The 20,851-nt window shown below is 42.6% G+C and overlaps 1 protein-coding gene across 1 annotated transcript; it reads right to left on the bottom strand.

The window, feature by feature from the left end:
* Positions 1-2,765: 2,765 nt before the first annotated feature.
* LOC112545402 (uncharacterized) lies at positions 2,766-20,850 on the bottom strand. Its single transcript, XM_025183436.3, has 5 exons — positions 20,409-20,850; positions 10,805-11,528; positions 9,191-9,397; positions 5,507-5,723; positions 2,766-3,262 (listed from the first exon to the last, which is right to left on the bottom strand). Exons 1-5 carry the CDS (start codon positions 20,475-20,477, stop codon positions 3,067-3,069), a joined length of 1,413 nt encoding a protein of 470 aa, XP_025039221.1. The 5' UTR covers positions 20,478-20,850; the 3' UTR covers positions 2,766-3,066.
* Position 20,851: the final 1 nt, after the last annotated feature.

Here is a 20,851-nt window from a genome sequence, read left to right as displayed (position 1 = left end):
TTGCAAACAAGTCCACCTTGGGGAACCCCCAGGGAATAAAGAGGTGGTGTAGAATCAATGGATTCACTTCCCATTCATGGTCGAATTTGAAGTTCCTGATGAAGCTGTTGGCTGTGAGATAATCTTTTCCCAGGAGACAGGGTATATGTTGTGTGCTATGCATCATGTCCAGAGGCGGACAGCCTCGCTGCATTAACAGGTTTCCATCTAGCATCCCCTTGTCTGTTGATGTAAAATGTTGTTGCCTGATTGTTTATAAGGATCTGAACTGTACACTTCTGTATCCGATGTAGGAAGTGTTGACGTGTAGAATACCGCTCTGAGTTCCAGAATGTTTATGTGGAGGGTGGATTCCTGATGCGACCATAGTTAGGTGCTGCCGGTGCATCTCTGTGGTGCATCTTCGACTTAGCCTTTTTAGAAGCCGAATCAGAAGCAGCCAGTGCCGACTTGGACTTATCTGGCTTTGGACTTGTCCACCCTGTCAGGCAGCTTTACCAGGACCTAAAGCCCTTGGGAGCCATGGTCAGATGATGGTCCCAGTACCTCCCTGTCCGGGCCCTTGAGTGGGTCGGTGCAGGAGGTATTTTAGGTGTTTGCCCCCAGCAACGGCAGAGAAGGAACTGATGGGATGGTGGGCTGGACATGCAGAGTAGAAGCACAGCACATGCCATCTGCTCTGCATGCAGCCCACCGGCGAGCACTGCTACCAAAAACCTTCAGCTAGGCGCACAGCAGCACCCAAACTCTGAAGGTGGAGCACCCACAGGGACACTCCTCGAAGAATTAGTATTGGCTATATACTTGTATTTCAAATGTTTGCTTCTGGGAGATATTAACAGGCTTTGCCCATCTATTGAGAAAGGGTTGCCCTGAAGTGAATAGCAGCATTTCACTGACAATGCTCCTCAAGTGGTGCCAATCCATATCTGAGGAACTTTGCTGTGAACATTCAAACCAGCAGGTAAGCAATGGCTGCTCAGGACTGAGTCACTTCTGGACAGCTCATGTGACAAACACCATTTCTGGAGGAATTTTTACACAATAAGAATAATGGAATTCCCTCCATATGGCAAGATTATTAAAAGGACCATAGAGGTTTCTCCATTTGTCTTCACTCTAGTTCGTCACTTCAGGAGCATCTTTGTTATGAACTGAGCCTGGAAGGACTGATGGCTTATCGTAACATAGGATGTATTCCGGACTTTTAAGGAAGCAGTTTATTCCACCCTGGTAAGAGCCCACACCAGGAACTTTGTAACAGGTGTATGTAATTTGTTTCCTTTAACAATCTTACTTTCAACCTTTTCTTTCTTTCTTTCTTTTATTAATAAGCTTTTAGATTCTAAAGGATAGGCACAGCATACTCTTTTGGGTAGATCTCAGGTATAAATTGACCTAGGAATGTGGCTGGTCATTTGGGATCAGAAGAAGTTGTTTGGATTTGGTATGATTTCTTGCTTGTCAGGGTGGTGAACAGAAGTGCTCTTTATGACAGGTTTTGAGCCTTAGAGAGGAGGGTCCCCAGCTGTGGGCTGGAAGTAGCCCTGTTTCTAAACAATTTACCCTGATTTGACCTCTCAGTGGTGCTCTCAGAACCTTTATATTACAGAAAGTGCTAGAAGTGATCCTATCCTGTGAATTACACACTAATTAGCCTCAGCCAGGAAGGAGATAAAATGGTTAAACTAGAAACATAAGCCACTTGGATGAACTTGAGTATCACAGGGAATATCTAGCATGCTTTCAGCAAAGAAAAATCATGTTTCATGACTCTCTTAGAATGGGCCAGTTAAACAAGAAGTATAAATAATGGATAAAGAAGAACTGGTTGACTGTTCATTGGACTTTCAAAAAGTTACTGATAAAAGCTCCATAAAAGGCTATTAAAGAAATGTCAGTTATCATGGGTTGAGAGGTAAACAGCTGCCACCAATTAAAAACTGGCTAAGATTTAGAAAAGATCAATTTGCATGATGGCCAAAGGGCCCTGTGCTTCCACACTTTGCTGGTGCAATTTAAGAACATAAGAATGGCCATGCTGGGTCAGACCAAAGGTCCATCTAGCCCTGAGTCCTGTCTGCCAACAGTGGCCAATGCCAGGTGCCCCAGAGGGAGTGAACCGAACAGGTACTGATCAAGCGATCTTTCTCCTGATATCCATCTCCACCCTCTGACAAACAGAGACTAGGGACACCATTCGGTGGAGTTCTGATCTTTTCTGTAAGGCTACATCTACACTGCAATACTATTTTGGGATACTGAATTATCCCGAAATAACTATCTCCCATCTTCACAGCAAGCCCATTATTTCAGGATCACTATTCTGACGTCTCCGTAAACCTCATTCCACGAGGAGTAAGGAACGTTTCGGAACAGGGGGTTATTTCAAATTATGAAATAAGCTATTTTGAAATAAGATCAAAGTAAGATCATGCAATTTGCATAGCTGAGATTGCGGCTCTTATTTTGAGCTACGGTGCAGTGTAAACGCACCCTAACTGATCTTTACCCACCAGCCACTTCCCTCTTGCTGGTACTTCATTGAGACTTACATGCTGACAAGTCCCGCTCCGCCTGTGTTTCCCTTATTATTCTCTAGTCCCCCCAAGCCACAGATTCCCTTGTTTCCTCTGTCCCTTCTCCCATTCCTGAGCTGCTGGCAAAGAACGTCTGCAAAATTTACCAGGCAGAAATAACAGAGTAAAACAAAAATATCATTTAGATGTAGTCAAGCATTATATTAATAGAAGTGTAGAGTTTTATCAATGGCCATTGTAGACTTACTCAAACATTTTAATATTGAATGCCAATATTTGTTTACAGTTCTGACTTGGCAGAGTTATAGGCTGAAAGAAGACATTTCTGCTTTTCTAAGTACATTAGCACTTCATTACAGCCAGTGGCTTTTCAGTTATGAGGAATGTTGGAAGTTTGATTGCACTACCTCTCTTCCTCACATGGAATTTCAGCTGAATTTTACAGAAACATTTTTGGTTTCCTGATAACAGTACATAGCAATCAAAGGCCTATAAATAGTGATGGATTAAAAAGAAAGCCACTGTGCTAAGTGCTCCATAGGCAGTCACATTTAGAAGACATAGGATGCTGCTCTACAAGGAGACATACCCTGCCGTTTGTTGTGATGTGAAAATTCTGGATTGCTTCTTTTGTCAGATTTGTGCCACCAATAACATCAAGCTCTTGCAGATGCTCCATTTTAGCCAAGCTCAACAAGATATTGTCAGTCAAAAGAAAACCACTGGGGATGAAAAACAGATGGTAGTTAGAGCCTCAGAGGGTGTTACAAACACAGTACAGATGAGCAAAGGGAATTATATGTCTTCCCCATCACATGAACAGGGCTTTTCGGCCAGCTCACCACTACTCAAAAGCACAGATTCTCCACAACAGCTGGATGAGCTGCCCTACCTGCCCACCACTTCCAAAGCTAGGGAGAGGGGGAAAACTCTCTGCTTACCCTTGGCTGGAAGAATGAAAATGGCAGCCTACTATGCCTGGATATCACTATCTAGAAACTAGTGCATTAGAAAGTCTTCCTTGGGGAAGGAATATTGAGAGGCCACATTTCTATTACAGGCAGTCCCCGGGTTACGTACAAGATAGGGACTGTAGGTTTGTTCTTAAGTTGAATTTGTATGCAAGTCAGAACTGGTACATATTGTAGGGGAAACTCTAGCCAAACATTTCTCCAGAGCTCAGTTTTATTCTCCCACACCTCACTTCCCTCAGTCCTTTATTCTCAAGCTGAGGTGTCTGCTGAGAAAAGCTGCTCTGCGTCTCCCTGGTGTGCTGGGGAGGGGGGGGCGCTAGCTTCGCGTCTCCCTGGTCTGCTGGGTGGAAGCAGGTAGTGCGGGGTTCCCTCACCCCGTTTGTAAGTAGGGATCCGATGTAAGTCGGATCCATGTAACCTGGGGACTGCCTGTATCTAATCAGAGATTGTGGCTCTGCCTGCCCTAATTTCTGCTGATCACTTCCCTGCTGGGGTCTTCAGTTTTTGGCTACCCAGCATCATCCCACAGTTGCTAGTGCTGGTATTGTACACTCCTCACCCTGTCTTTAAGACAGAAACCCTTCTATGCTCTTTAGGAGTCAGCTAACGAGCTCAATAGCTATCACAACATTGGGTTCAATAATATCAACTCACCTCCCACTCATGTCTCCCTGTATATTTAAGGATAAGGAAATGAGGCCAAGTTTCTCATGCCCACAATTCTTTAGCACTTGTGAGAGAAGAAACACTTGTCCCTGTTACTGATTATCTAACTATTAGCTTTACTGGCATAGGTGAGGGAAATATCTCCTCTGCTCTTTCCACCCTCTCCCTTGAATACACTCGGCTGAACCTGATGGGCTAGAAGCAAAGGCCTGTCTACATGATAAATAGAACCAAAATACTGAATGCAACTACATTTTACACCTGTAATTATTGCAGTTCAAGCCTGTGTATTGATAATCTTATTTCTGAATGAATTGATTTCTTTTTTTACTGAATTTTTAAAATAGGGAACTTCACACACAAACTTGAACTGAAATGGCCAGAAGGTCTGAATTACAACCTAGTTAGTGATTTCACTCCATTTACTGCATAAATAACTCCCAGAATATACAAAACAGGGTACCGTATATACTCGAGTATAAGCCGAGTTTTTCAGCACAGTTTTTGTGCTGAAAAATGCCCCCCTCGGCTTATACTCGAGTCAGAGAACTGAGGCGGGCAAAGCCTCAGAGGCGCGGGACCTCCCCGCGGCTGCGGCTTCAGTCCGGGAGCCTGTGGTCTGCTAGGGACGGTCCCCAGCAGACCACAGGCTCCCGAACTGAAGCCGCAGCCGCGGGGGGGTCCCGCGCCTCTGAGGCTTTGCCAGAGCAAAGCCTCAGAGGCGCGGGGAACCGCCGCTGCTGCCGCTTCAATCTGGGAGCCTGTGGTCTGCTGGGGACCGTCCCCAGCAGACCACAGGCTCCCGGACTGAAGCCACAGCCGCGGGGGGTCCCGCGCCTCTGAGGCTTTGCTCTGGCAAAGCCTCAGAAGCGCGGGAACCCGCCCGGTGCCCCTGGTCTGCTGGAGACGGTCTCCAGCAGACCAGGGGCACCGGAGCAGCTTTCGCCCCGACTTCCAGGGCTAGACCCGGTATCTATCTTCATTTTTTACATTTACCAGTAGCTGCCTCATTTCCTACCCTAGGCTTATACTCGAGTCAATACTTTTTCCCCAGTTTTTTGGGGTAAAATTAGGTGCCTCGGCTTATATTCGGGTCGACTTATACTCGAGTATATACGGTAAGTAAAGACTTCTTCCTTCCCTCTTACTTACTCACTATGTGCTGCCTCTTTATTCAGCTTTATAGGGGTATTAACTGCAACTACATCAACCAGTTTATTGAAAACATTGGTTCAAAAACCTCAGTGCATATCACAGACAAATTTTAATGTAGTACGGTGTGTTTTTTTCATTCTTCACAGTTTGTGTCACGTTGTTTGGTCATACCTAAGACAGAGTCTCGTCAGCTGTGGAAAGAGATGGGGAAATTCTTTCAGAATCTTTTCATCAAATCCATATGAGAGGGTTAGATCCATTTCTCTTAGCTTCCAGGATTTATTAGACAAACAGCTGAGCGCAGAGTTTGAGAGCTTGGTTCCGATCACTCTTAGTTTAGCAACGCTGGAAGGAATGTTATTGACAATCCTATCCAAATTGGAGATCCCTTTAAAAACATACATGGGCACAAAATTGAAAGACATTTATCACTTTTTGCTTCATAATATTTTTTCAAAGTATCAGATTTTTTTTAAAAAAGCAAACTGTCTATATATATAATCTTTTAGCACAATGGTGGGCAATTATTTTTAAAGGGAGGGCCACGTGCCAGCCTGGAATGGGCAGGGCCTTGGGCAAAAGCGGCAGGGCTCTTAAATAGAAATAAGTGAAAGGTCTCACTCCTCCTGGGTCACACGAGCGCGTCTTCCCTGTGGCTGCCAGGCAACGTGTTAGCGGACACAGAGAAGGCACAAGTCCTTTAAACAGAAGCAGTTGAAAGGGCTCCCAGCTCCCAAACATGTTGGCTGGGAGCTGCCAGGAAGGGACGAGCCCTTTCAAATGCTTCTATTTAAAGGGCTTGCACCCGCGGGGCGGCTGCTAATGTGTTGCCTGGCAGCCTAGCAGGAGGTGCAAGCCCTTCAAATAGAAGCAAGTGAAAGGACAAGTACCTTCCCCATGGCTGCTAACGTGTTGCCTGACAGCCATAGGGAAAGCGGGAAACCTTGAAATAGAAGCCATTGAAAGGGCTCGTAGCTCCTGGCCCCGCTGTTAGTGCATTGCCTGGGACCTGCTGGGAGAGGCGCGAGCCTTTTCAATGGCTTCTATATAAAGAGCTTGTGCCTTCCCCGTGGCTGCCAGGCAACACGTTAGCAGCCACAGGACAGGTGTGAGTCCTTTAAATAGAAGCAGTTGAACGGGCTTGCACTTCCCCAGTTCCCAGGCAATGCATTGGGGGCGGGACAGGGAACTGCCGCGTGGGCCAGATCCGGCCCGTTGACAGGCTCTTGCCCAGCCTTGTTTTAGCAGATACCAAAGTTCTGTTTTTCATCCACTAGTCAGCAAGAATAGGACAGTCTGAAAGGTACCAATAAAACCAGTATCTGATTACACTAGAGGCCCAACTGAATCAGGGTTCCATTTTACTAGATGCAGGACACACAGTCCCTGCCCAAACACCTTAGAATCTAAATAGACATCATCATCTCCATTTCACAGAGGTGAAAGGAAGGCCTGGGGAAAGTAAGTGACTTGCCCAAGGTCACAGAGGAAATCCATGGCAGAGCCAGGAACTGAATTTAGATCTTCTGAGAACCACCAAGTGCCCTAACTACAAAGGCTGTCTAGGGGTATGTCTACACTACCCCGCTAGTTCGAACTAGCGGGGTAATGTATGCATACCGAACTTGCTAATGAAGCCCGGGATTTGAATTTCCCGGGCTTCATTAGCATAAAGCCGTCACCGCCATTTTTAAAAGCCGGCTAGTGCGAACCCCGTGCCGCGCGGCTACACGCGGCACGGGCTAGATAGTTCGAACTACGTTGCCATTCCGAACTATCTGTACTCCTGTAGAACGAGGAGTACAGATAGTTCGGAATGGCAACGTAGTTCGAACTATCTAGCCCGTGCCGCGTGTAGCCGCGCGGCACGGGGTTCGCACTAGCCGGCTTTTAAAAATGGCGGTGACGGCTTTATGCTAATGAAGCCCGGGAAATTCAAATCCCGGGCTTCATTAGCAAGTTCGGTATGCATACATTACCCCGCTAGTTCGAACTAGCGGGGTAGTGTAGACATACCCTAGGAAAATTATGTTTTCAAAACCCTCATTTTCAAGTACTTAATAACATAGTATCTTTTGCTTCCCCGATAAAAAATAAAAACTTCCAGTGCCATGACTACATAGAATTATAGAAGATTAGAGTTGGAAGTGAGAGACCTCAGGAGGTCATCTAGTCCAACCTCCTTCTCAGAGCAGGACCAACCTAAACTAAAATTAGATTTCAGACTAAACTTACACCTTACTAATATGCTTAACCTCTAAACTTAATATGCTAGATTTGTTCTGAGCAAGACACATTCTTCCGCTCTACTCTGCACTGGTTAGGCCTCAGTTGGAGTATTGTGTCCAGTTCTGGGCACCGCATTTCAAGAAAGTAGTGGAGAAATTGGAGAGGGTCTAGACAAGAGCAACAACAATGATTAAAGGTCTAGAGAACATGAATTATGAAGGAAGGCTGAAAGAATTGGGCTTGTTTAGTTTAGAAAAGAGAAGACTGAGGGGGGGACATGAGAGCAGTTTTCAGGTATCTAAAAGGGTGTCATAAGGAGGAGGGAGAAAACTTGTTCATCTTGGCCTCTGAGGATAGAACAAGAAGCAATGGGCTTAAACTGCAGCAAGGGAGGTTTAGGTTGGACATAGGAAAAAGTTCCTAACTGTCATGGTAGTCAAACACTGGAATACATTGCCCAGGGAGGTTGTGGAATCCCCATCTCTGGAGATATTTAAGAGTAGGTTAGATAAATGTCTCTCAGAGATGGTCTAGACAGTATTTGGTCCTGCCATGAGAGCAGAGGACTGGACTCGATGACCTCTCGAGGTGCCTTCCAGTCCTAGTATTCTTTGATTCTATGATACAGTAGCACAGCAGTGCAGTTGTAGCACTTCAGTGTAGACAAGGACTACATTGAGAGATTCTTCCATGGTTGTGGTTAACCCACCTCCTGGAGGCAGTAGCTAGGCCCAAGGAAGAATTTCTCCCATTGACTTAGCACGGTCTACCCCAGGATTAGGTTGGTTTAGCTAATTCTGTCAGGGACGTGGATTTTTTTACATACTGAAGTTTTCAGTAAAGACCTGCCAATACAGAGATAATTAGGCCTTATCAAGGTACATCAGCAACTGGTTGCTCATGGTGGAAATGGGGGCAAATGGCAAGTACAGATAAGGGGAGTTTGGGGATCTGTCAACTGGACTGAAAGAGAAAACTCCCCTTATTTCAAAATAACAAGCCGAGTGTTCACACTACCAGGCCCGTTATTTCAAAATAATAACTCCTTCTTCCAATAAGGAATAACACTTATTTCAAAATAGTTATTTTGAAGTAGCGGTAGTGTGGACGCTCCAGTGCTGCTATTTTGAAATAACTACTCCCCAGAGTAATTCAGACTAATTACTCCCCAGTGCTTTCTGGGGCTCTAAATCAAAGTAGTGCATCCACATAAAAGAAGCCTGCCTCAGACTAATTTCGGCTTCTCCATAATGTGGACACAATATTTTGAAATTATTATTTTGGGAGTTATAAGTTGAAAATAAGATATTTTTAAATAATTTCCTAGTGTAGACATGTCCTAAGAGTTGTAAGGCAGCAAATTCATTAAATAGGTGATATCTAGACTGTTTTATCAGTCAGGTTTGAATGAACATAGTCAAGCAGAATCTGAATTGGAGAACTGATTTTTTCAGAGACAATATTAAGATATATCATTCAGCCAACAGGAGCATCTATAAAAATAAGCTCTCACCTGTCTGGCAAGTCACCATTTAACAGAAGATGAAACTAGCTCAAGCCTTTCTAAGTTTGCACAAAACCAAAACCTCTACAATCGTTAAAAAATAACTCCCTCCCCCAACTTACATGCAAGATTTAATTCTGTCAAGTTTGGTAGGTTCTTCAGTACTTGTCCAAAGACATCCACTGAGTGTAACAAAAAGTCTTTGATGTAACAAACGGTAAGAGTGTGGATGGTGGAGAGCTGATCCAGGAAACGTTCTGAAAAAAGGTTGTAACCAGTCTGCCTCAATGCCAGAGTGTGAAGCTGAAGCTTTGCAATGGGAGGTGACTCTAAACACAAGTGGGTGATTGAAAGAAGGGGAGGGTGAGTCCTCATTTTACTTACCAGAAATATTTATTTTCCAGTATTAAAGCACAATTTATGTGTAAGTCTTTATATTAGGTTCATAGTTAATGGTAGCACATAGTGAATAGGAAAGATGGAGAAAAATATACACTCACGCCCACTCACCTCCATCCCATACTAAGATTAATGATTTGGCTTAACTGCAACCTAATTTCTTCAAACAGGAAGATATCTGACAATGAGTTATCTAGAAAGTTTGAACAATAAACAAACCAATCGTCGCTTAATAGAAGGGGTGTGAAAAAGGTCAGCTATGGAAATTTCATAAAGGGTACATTTTTTAATTATTTTAAATTCCTAAGCTAAGGAACAAATTCAGCTGATGATCCCCAGAGAGTTCTCTCTTTACACTCAGATTATGTGCTTTAAAACTGGAAGATAGACAGGATTTTTCCTATAAAACAAAGAAGTTGAATCTCTGCTTTAGATGTAAGACTGAATATATTATAAAGATGCTACAGTACTTATAAACACGTGTCAAGATTTTCAAAAAATGATTAGTTACGTGGGAAAGACAAGGTATGCAAAGTATTTTGGGACGGCGGGGGTCACTTTCAATGTTCCCGCTAATCTCTTCCATCATGTGGAATAAATTTTTATGTGCACCAGGGCATGTGCAAATGTGTTCCACCAATAGAAAGAAAAAAACTAGCTGTGGGCACTCTGCTAATCAGCTGGGCGAAATCTGAATCTCCCTAGTGGCCACAAAAATGCACAGTTTACAGGGAATACTGGTTACTTTAAAGGGGCCTGACATTTGAGGACAAGTGCTCAGCTCTTTTTGAAAATCAGGACTCATTAAAGGTGTTTTCATTTGAAAGTCTTTGGCAAGAATATTCTACAACCTAATCATAGCCTAAAATATATATCTTATGTTTAGAGCCAAGGATTCCCAAAGGAGTCTAGCATCCAAATCCTATCAAAATTCAGGGGGAGAGGGACACCTAATTCCTTAAGTTCCCTTTTAAAAATTCCAGCCATACTTATGTGAAAAGTGATGTATATGTTCAGTTTAAAATACTCTAATAAGCTTTAGGAAACGTGTACAACAAATCAAAACTGTAATCTGAACCTCATCCATTAAAGCAAGTGGACACAGTTAAGAATATACCTTCACTCCCAGGACACTCTAAAGTACCCAGCATGTAATCCTTTGAGCAACAAAAGACACTTAGGCCCCAATCCTGGTAGCTCTTATGCATATACTTAACATTCTGCCCTGAGCAGTCGTGCTGTTTTCTGGTGGTAGCAAAGTTAAACATGTGCATCAGAGCTGGTAGGACTGGAACCATAATCTGAAATATGAATATAGCTATAGAAACAATGCTCACCTTCTGGTGAATAAGGGATGGGATGGCTATCTGGTAAACTGAGGCATAACAAAAGCTGCTCTTTATTCAGGATGTAAGAAAGTGACAGTTCTCTGAGTTTTGGTAAATGGAATAAAACATATTCTAGTACGTTCTCGGGAAGAGCCTTTTGCACAGTATGCAATGAGAGCACATGTAGGTTTCGTAAGCTAGCAATTCTGATCAATTCACTGCCACTTAAGGTTATGCCGCACAACAACAAGTGGATTAGGTGCTGAAAGTGCACAACTTCCCTGATTACACTTCTCTCCGATAACCCAGGGCATATTTTCAAGTGAAGTTTCTGTAGATGTGTGAGCAGCTGTAAACAATGCAGGATTTCCTCACTCCAGAGGGAATCCACAGTTACATCTAGCAAACCAGGCATAATCTTCAGCAGCTTTTGCCACTGCTTAAGCCTGATTTCTTTCACTTCTACAGAAGTTATCTTTCTCTTCCGAAGCACCTCCCAGAACTCAGCATTGAAAACGTTTATGCGTCGGAGGATGATGGTACTCTTTTGCCACAAAACAGGCTGATCAACCAGGTCCTTAAAGAGCTTGCATGTGGCACGGATCTTGTTTTTTTCTGCAGGAGGAAGGTACCTGATTATCTCAGTCAGCATTTCTTGAGGCAACTGCAGCACATGAGTAGCTTTCATTATTGTATTATTGGCTGGCATACTTTTCTCCTGCATACTTCCACTCTTTAAAAAAAAAAAAAGAAAACAATTAGTTACATAGCCCAGAAACGTATTATGTTCACATAAGCCCACTGACACAAAGCCTACAAGAGAAAGGAGTTGACTGAATGAGATGGCTTGACTGTAACCTACATTTATACCATACGTTAACACGTACCATGACATACATGAAAATTTATGTTTTATAGAACTATTGCACTTAATATCATACATGTGTTGCAAAAAATACATTAAGATTGCAAAGTCCAGTCCTGGGAAGTTAGGAAGTGACAGAATTAAAGTTGTGTGCACATAGTGATAGTCAGGGCTCGACAAATCCCTGATTAATGATTAAAGGTTTAGAGAACATGACCTATGAAGCCAGGCTTCATGAACTGGGCTTGTTTAGTTTGGAAAAAAGAAGATTAAGGGGGGACATGATAGCGGTTTTCAAATATCTAAAAGGGTGTCACAAGGAGGAAGGAGAAAATTTGTTCCTCTTGGTTACTGAGGACAGGACAAGGAGTAATGGGCTTAAAGTGCAGCAAGGGAGGTTTAGATTGGACATTAGGAAAAAATTCCTAACTGTCAGGGTGGTCAAATATTGGAATAAATTGCCAAGGGAGGTGGTGGAATCTCCCTCTCTGGAGATATTTAAGAGCAGGTTAGATAGACATCTGTCAGGGATGGTGTAGACGGAGCTTGGTCCTGCCTTGAGGGCGGGGGGCTAGACTCGATGACCTCTCGAGGTCCCTTCCAGTCCTATTATTCTATGATTCTATGAAATCCGCTTATCTACTCGCCTATGGCGAGTAGATTTCAGCTGGTCACCGCATTCCGCGGCAGCGTGTGCATGCGCAGTGTGGTGTGGGGCTGGTGAGTGGGTTTTCGCCGCGGTCGTTGAGCCCCGGTGATAGTAGTGCATTGAATGCTGTATTAAAAATGTAAGCTGTATAAGGGCTTTCTGGTCCTGTGTGCAGGCTTGGGGCCTCTGAATGGAAGTGTGTGATTTGGATTTTCAGCAGTCTGCAAAGAGTCAGCCTCCAGCAAAGTAGGTTGAGTTGTGTCTCTCTGCCTTGGGGAGTAACCTGCATTGTCTCTCTCTGATTTTTATTCCTGTGTGTGAGAGTTCAAGATTCTAAAAATTAAAGCAGTGTTACACTGCCACCTTCCAGAAAAAGTATTTCGTATTTTGATGTAGGGATGTTAGCCACCAGGTAATAAAATATTCAGAGGGGTAGCCATGTTAGTCTGTACCTGAAAAAAAACCTTAAACAGTGAATAGTCCTGTGGAACCTTAGAGACTAACAAAAAATGTAGATGGTATCATGAGCTTTGGTGTGCACGTCCCACTTCTTCAGATGAATGGAGTTAAGAGGTCCAGCTATAAATAAAGAGAGAAAGAGAGGGGATGGGGAACTCCCAGCCCTGGCTATCAGAGGCAGGGAGGTGGCACCACGGACATGGTGCAAGGTGAACCAGCTTTTAAACGGGCTCTCCCCAGCACTGGCTCCTGCTCCCCACCCTCCCTTGCTGTCTCTATCAGAGACAGCAAGGGGAGGAAACACGAGTAGTTGATTTGATTAACCAATAAGCCTAGGCTTATTGGTTAGTTGACTAGTCCGGGATTCCCAACCGCACATGGACTGGCAGCGGGCCACAAATCCCAGCTTGCCAGGCCGTGGCACATTGCCTGGCCATGCCCCCAGCTTTTGATTAGCCCTGCCCAGTGGGGTTCCCTAGAAGGGAATTCCCTTCGCCCACTTCACCATGCAGCAGGGTGAGTGGGGTGGCAGGCAGGGCTAGCGCTGATGCCAGGGCTGCTGTGAGGCTGTTCCTACTGGGGCAGCCTCACCGTGACCCTGGTTCCAGCTCCGACAGCCACTACACGGCTTATTGAGACAGACTTATTGAAAGTCTTTGGGTAAAGTTAAAAAAGGTAAAAAAGACCAAGGATGATTCATTGTAGGAGTCTACTACAGACCACTAAACTAGGAAGAAGAGGTGGATGAGGTTTTTTAAAAAACAACTAACTGAACCATCCAATACACAGGCCTTGGTTGTGATGGGGAACTTCAATTACCCAGACTTCTGTTAGGAAAATAACACAGCAGGGCACAGATCACTGCTCTACAGCCAAAATGCTTCTGAAATAAATGTAGTCAAACTTTACTAATTCTGGGTCACTGAGAATGAAAATGATGCTTAAAATTGTTGATTGGCTCTAGTTTTCAAGATATGCTATTGGGTCAGTATATACGACCGTTGCCTTGTAAATGGTGGAGGATAAGTGAGTTATAAAGGGAAGGGATCTCAATTTAAACCAGAAATGACTAAAATACATCTTTGACTGGATCTTTGAATAAATCTATGACTGGGTTTGGACAGTACTTGCTTTTTAGGCAAAACAATGAATGATGCAATCTGAAGCTGGTATTGCGTCATACATGATATGAATTGCATCATGTTATTCCTAGAAGTCATGGATGTTTTGCTGCATAATGGCAATGTTTGCCATCAATTCCAGTTGGTCATGCAGTCCATATAAAGGAAACCTATGACAACATGAAACAACTTTTGAGGTGCATAAACTATGACCAACATCAGTGGCAGCTTTGTGGCGATTTGAAGGTTGTTGCTCTTTTGCTTGGTCTGCAGACTGGATACACAAAGTACTGCTGTTTTCTCTGCGAATGGGATAGTCGTGCAAGAGATTCCCACTACATCAAGATAGATTGGCCACTCTGACAGTCATTGGAGCCTGGGAGGAAAAGTGTTCAGCATCCACCACTTGTTGAATCAAGGAAGATTTTGTTATCACCCTTACACATCAAGCTGGGTCTGATGAAGAACTTTGTCAAGGCCATGGACAAAACACAAGCAGCTTTCAAGTACCTCCGTGGAAAATTTCCAAGGTTAAGTGAAGCTAAGATAAAGGAAGGTGTCTTTGTTGGTCCTCAGATTCGTGAACTTCTTTGAGATGATGCATTTGACCATACACTGCGTGGCATGGAAAGCCTTCCAGTTAGTGGCAATACATTTTCTCAGAAACAACAAGGCATACAACTACAGGTTGTTGGTGGAAAACCTCCACAAGGCATACAAAAGCCTTGGTTGCAACATGTCACTAAAGATACATTTTTTGCACTCTCATCTAGATTTTTTTCCACCGAACTGCGGAGCAGTGAGCGACGAGCACGGCGAGTGATTTCACCAGGACGCTGCAACAATGGAGAAACGCTTTCAGGGCAAATGGAGCCCATCAATGCTTGCAGACTATTGCTGGACAGTGACAAGACATGCTCCATTTAATGAATACAAGAGACAAGCCAAGAAGCGCCGAGTAGACACTGAATAGGACTAAACTATGTACATAATAAGTTTTTTTGCCTTTTGTTTCATAATAAATGTTATTTATATAATCCTTTTGCTGATTTTTAAAGTGTTACATAAACAGGACAGGTGAAGTATCATCAAGTAAAGCAACCATAAACACAGGAAAAGACCTAGGTTTACAATTTATGATTAAAACTCTACTATCTACACAATATACATAAGCAGAAAATGTAAAAACTTAAATATCTTGGAAACAGTAGCCAATCAGTTGTTTTAATTATCATATTTGAATTCAGCACATCAAAATACATAATAAATAGCACATTTTATCTCTGAAGGAGACGACTTCTAAAAAATTGTAGACCAGTGTTATCGATCAAGTTCTTGGAATATATTGGAGACAATTACTTATTTCAGAAGGCAGAGAAAACTACTGTGGGGAGGGGAGATTTGATTTTGACAAATTGGGAGGAACTACTTGAGAATTTGAAATGGAAGGTAGCTTGGTGACCGTGATCATGAAATAGTAGAGTTCATGATTCTAAGGAGTGGTAGGAGGAAAAAGAGCAAAATAAAGATAATGAATTTCAAGAAGACAGACATTAGTAAACTCAGGGCGTTGGCAGGTAAGATTCCATAGGCAGCAAGACTAAGAGGCAGAACAACTGAAGACAGCTGGAAGTTTTCCAGAGACATTATTAAGGGCAAACTATTCCACTGCATAGGAATGATAGGAAGTATGGCAAGAGACCACATTGACTTAACCAGGATATCTTCAAAAGATCTAAAAAACCTACAAAAAGGAAGTGGAAACTAGGTCAACGTACAAAGGATGAATATCAATAAATAAAACAAGTGTGTAGGGACAAAATTAGAAAGGCCAAGGCACAAAACAAGATCAAACTAGCTAGAGACATAAAGGATAACAAGAAAATATTCCACAAATACTGTACATTAGAAGCAAGAAGAAGACCAAGGATGGGGAGGGCAATTAATGAAGAGGGAGAAAAACAATTACAGAAAATGTGAGAATAGCAGAGGTGCTTAATGATTTCTTTGTTCTGGTTTTCACCACAAACGTTGGTGGTGACTGGATATCTAACATTAAATAGCAGTAAAAATGTGATAAGATCAGAAGTTAAAATAGAGAAAGAACAAATTAAAAATTACTTACACTAATGAGATGTCTTCAAGTCACCAGGGCCTGATCAAATGCATCCTAGCATACTTAAGGAGCTGACTGAGGAAATATCTGAGCCATTAGCTATTATCTTAGAAAGCCGTGGGAGATGGGAGAGATTCCAGAAGACTGGAAAAGGGCAAATATAGTGTCCCATATTCCATCTATATAAAGGGAAATAAGGACAATCCAGAGAATTACAGACCAGTCAGTTTAACTTCTATACCAAGAAAAACAATGGAGCAAGTAATTAAGGAATCTTTTCACAAACATCTGGAAGCTAATAAGGTGATAAGAAATAATCAGCATTGATTTGTCCAAGAACAAATGGTGTCAAATCTAACTGATAGATTTATTTGACAGGGTAACAAACTTTGTGGATAGGGGTGAAGACTTCAGTAAGGCTTTTGATACAGTCTTTCATGACCTTTTCACTAATAAACTAGAGAAATACAATCTACATCAAACTATTACAAGGTGGTGCATACTGATTGGATAATCCTTCCCAGGGAATAGCTTTCAATGGTTCAGTCATGCTGGAAGGATATAATGAGTGGGAGTCCACATGAATCAATTCTGGGTCCAATTCTATTCAATAATTTCACTGATTATTTAAGTAATGGCACAGAAAGGACACTTTTAAAGTTTGCAGATGATACCAAGTGGGAGGGATGGCAAGTGCTTTGGAGGATAGGATTATAAATCCAAATGATTTGGAGAAATTAGAGAAATGGTCTAAGGTAAACAGAATGAAATTCAATAAGGATAAATGCAAAATACTCCATTGAGGAAGGAACAATCAGTTGTACACATACAAAAAGGGAAGGAGCACTGTGGAAAGGGATCTGGGGTCATAGTGAACCACAAGCTAAAAATGAGTCAACATTGTGACACCGCTGGAAGACAAACAATCCCCTACCCCCAACACACACCCAAACTAATCATTCTGTGATGTATTACTAGGTATATTGTAAGCAAGAAATGAAAAGTAATTCTTCTGCGCTACTCTGCGCTGATTAGGCTTTAAATGGAGTATCGTGTCCAGCTCTTGGTACCACATTTCAGAAAAGTTGTGGAGAAATTACAAGAAGCCCAGAGAAGAGTAATCATTTTTGCTGACAGTTTAGAAACATGACCTATGAGGGAAGATTGAAAGAACTGGGTTTGTTTAGTCTGAATAAAAGACTGAGAGGGAATATTAAGCCAATTTTCAAGCACCAAAAAAGGTTGTTACAAGGAGGAAGGTGAAAAATTATTCTCCTTCACTCTGAAGATAGGAGAAGAAGCAATGGGCTTAAATTGCAGCAAGGGAGGTTTAGCTTGGGCATTTGTAAAAACTTCCTGTCAGAGTGGTTAAACACTGGAACAAATTGCTTAAGGAGATTGTGGAATCTCCATCTTTGGAAGTTTGTAAAAGCAGGGTAGACAGACATTAATCAGGGATGGTCAAGATGGTGGTCATCCCTACCATGGATGAACTCTCAAAGTCCCTTCCATCCCTATGATTTAGTCCATATGAACACCTAGAACAATTCTCATTTCTCCAGCCAGCACTGTCCTCCTCTAGCTAAGCAGCCACAGGTGCACTGGAAGTTGGGCCCCAGGTATCTGAAGTCAGACACTCAGAAAGTGAGTGGTACTCTGTGAAAGTTATGGTTTCAGTAATGTGCCTTGCACCACACATATAATCTGTGTTTTAGGCAAGGTTAGAACAGATTTCTTGCATGTAGCAATGAACCAAGCACATTATCATCTCTTCTCTTTCTATAGCTCCCTAGCCAAAAGTCCTACAGCCAACAACTTTATTCACAGCCAAGATTCATTCAAGTAAACCAAAAACACAAGGCCCTGCCAAGGAAGAAATGGGAAGACAAAAAAAAAAAAAAAAAAGTGAGAGATTAGAAACTTAATGTGTCTAATCAATTCGCAGCATGAATCAAAGAGTAATTAAAGATTTAAGTGGATTTAATGTCATTTCTAGTGTTTTAAAGCCAAAGTATGGATTACTAAATAATTATAAACGAAATTTGATTTCTTCTGCAAAGGCAAAAGAAGGGTAAGATTTATTCAGAGATCTAAATATACCCAGAATGGAATCGCAAATTCTAAAAGTAAGAGCCTTGCAGAGCAGGATAAAAATTGGTACTGCTTCTGAAGCAATGGTTGCACTTTTTATAAAAATGGAGCAAAGAAATGTGATAATGGAAAATTATAGAGTCGTTAACTAGGTAGATATGTAGAAAAGACAAATCTAATTATACTACTGCCATATGAAAATAGCTCCAGAAGGGAGACTAACAATTAATGACAAATTTCCAAGATTCTTCATATGTTATAAATCTCTATAGGAATAAAAATGCAAATCCTCAAGACCTGAATTACTATTTTTTAATTAAAATGAATCTGTTCTGGTTAAATGAGATGCACTCAATGGTTTTTAATTTTAAGAGGCTCCCTGGGCCTAGCCCAAATCCTCCCCATGGTACCTTATTTCAAGTGCACAAGAAACTGGCATTCTTCCTTGATATTACAGATAATCTACTGCAGAAGGGATAAAATAAGCAACAATAAATTAAGTTTTAGGAGGTTCCCTAAGCTGAAACAGCATGTAAAAGGCTGGAATGCAAGAGGATGGCAATAACTACGGCTATAGACGGGTGCCAGTCCTCAACGACACAATACATGTATCTTTGTACACATTATGAAAATTCAATTCCTTTATTTCTATTCCCCCATTATAGCCCCAAGATTTCTTATCATTATACCAAGACCACAATTATATTTTATATCTGGTCATGTAAATAGTAAAAGTGCCCTGTCCCTTGCAGGTCCTGTATTGATTTTCCACCAACTTCCGGTGTTTTCTCTCTCTATCTAGTTCTACCTCTCTCTGTATCTAGTTCTACCTCTTTTAATTTTACCACCTAATGCTTGGTTTCTTCTAATAGTACCTTACCAGATGGCCAACTTAAGTGACTAACAATGTTAGCAGCACAGGTAGGTGAAACCAATAGCAGAATGCAAAGGTTTGCTGAAGAAAACAGTGCAAGGGACTTGTGAGCACTTCCCTTTCATTTTTTCCACAACCAATCCTCTATCCTCCACCACATGTGCAAATAACGTGTTGCTTCCCCTCCTACACATACAATATCCTCTCACCCCACAGACAGGTTGGTCCTCTGCAGTTATTTATCTCTGCTGGGGTGAGAATTTCTCTCTTCAGATTAGAGGAGAGGGGAAGCAGCATCCCTATCTGATGATCTTAGCAAAGAACAGGATCCAGAAAGCCACTCCCAGATGCCTTGAGTTTGTGAAGGAAGTTTTTAATCAAAATGGAGGTTTTCAAAAAAAAAAAAAACTCAACAAGCTGTTACCAGCTTCCTCCCTGAAGAGACTGAGCTTGGACTCTGGGTGACAGTAATTATATATTTTCAATTTCCTTGGTTTAAGATTTTATATATGTCCACTGGGCCTAATGAGTGTTGTTATCCACTCATATTTTTGAATAGTTACACAGTTGTTTGCCTCTCTGAATTTTAAAGCTCAACTCCCAAAACCTACTTCCTGATTTCACTTCTTTTTTATTTTGTACCTTCTTGTTATCTTTGAGCCAGCACATCTGGATAACAGTTTTGTTAGTGTCTCCATACACTTGTCTTTCTCCTTTGTCCTTTTGTAGCATCCTGACAGAATTTATTTGGCATTTAAACCCAGGCACTACACAATTTACAAACCTACTGCAGTCATTGGCAGCAAAAGGGCAGCCTTGCCACCTGATGGATATAAAGTATTTTGCCCAAGTATTAGTGAGATAAATAATCACCTAAGAAGGAAAAGATGTCTTAAACTAAAGAAGGACTTTGCCTGTCTTGATGAAATACAAATCAAACTGAGTATGAACTTTTAAAAAAAGTCTTGAGACATTTGAAGAACAAAAGCAGAGATACCCCTTGATAAACAACACTGGGATTATGTAAACACATGCACTGTAAGTAACTGGGGAGTAAAGAGGTTCAGTCACATAAAATGCTTGAGGGGGAAGACAATACTTTTTCTCGCTCAGCTATTTGACATGGGAAGTAAAATCCTGTTACTGTTTGTGGTATTAGCAAATACACATGAAACTACCAGGGTTCAGAAATGGGCCAAATTCCACAACATGAATTTTGAGTAGTAGGTGGTGGGGGAGGAGAGTTAATAACACTTTCTTTTCTAACAGGCTCCTGCAGAACTGCCAGCTGAGGATCCACAAGCAAAATGCTCAAAAGAACAAACTTAAGACCGGCCTATGGGTTGTCACATCACAGGTCCATCTAGCCCCGTGTCTTCTCCTCCAACAATGGCCCATGTCAGATGCCCCCGAGGTAAGGAACAGAACAGGGAATTACCAAGTATCCCTCTGCTCTCACCCATTCCCATTCTGAGAGACAGAGGCTGCAGGCACCATTGCTGCCCATCCTTGGGATTGGTCCTGCCTGGAGCAGGGGGCTGGACTTGACCTTCTGAGGTCTCTGGGCCTAGCTAACAGCCACTGATGGACCTGTCCTCGTGCACTGAGGTCACCTTCCTGCCCTGGAGTCTATCAGCTCTTTCCCCAGCCCTGTTAAAGTCCTGGTCTTCACAACATCCTCCGGCGAGGAGTTCCACAGGTTGGCTGTGCCGGTTTTCAACCTGCTATCTGCCAGGGTCGTTCCACGTCCTACCACTGACCGGCCCTTTCGCAGCTCCCGGTGTCTGGGGCTCCCGCTCCCCGGGGAAGGGGGGTTTGCCCAGCCCGCGCGGGGCGGGGCGCGTTTGGGGCGGCGTCCCCTCCCCCACCCGGCCCCGCTCC

This window comes from Pelodiscus sinensis, chromosome 5, assembly GCF_052426305.1.
Source record: "Pelodiscus sinensis isolate ZL-2025 chromosome 5, ASM5242630v1, whole genome shotgun sequence".
NCBI classification, from domain to species: domain Eukaryota; kingdom Metazoa; phylum Chordata; order Testudines; family Trionychidae; genus Pelodiscus; species Pelodiscus sinensis.
This window is presented reverse-complemented; position numbering and strand designations above follow the sequence as displayed.

What these genes read in the sequence shown, in the direction of transcription:
- LOC112545402 (XM_025183436.3), bottom strand. Translation starts at nt 20,477, where the DNA reads ATGGGCAGCAATGGTGCCTGCAGCCTCTGTCTCTCAGAATGGGAATGG. An exon ending in TGAGAGCAGAGGGATACTTG is followed by an intron (nt 11,529 to 20,408) that starts GTAATTCCCTGT and finishes TTTTTTTTAAAG; the next exon opens with AGTGGAAGTATGCAGGAGAA. An exon ending in GACAGAATTAAATCTTGCAT is followed by an intron (nt 5,724 to 9,190) that starts GTAAGTTGGGGG and finishes ATGTTTTTAAAG; the next exon opens with GGATCTCCAATTTGGATAGG.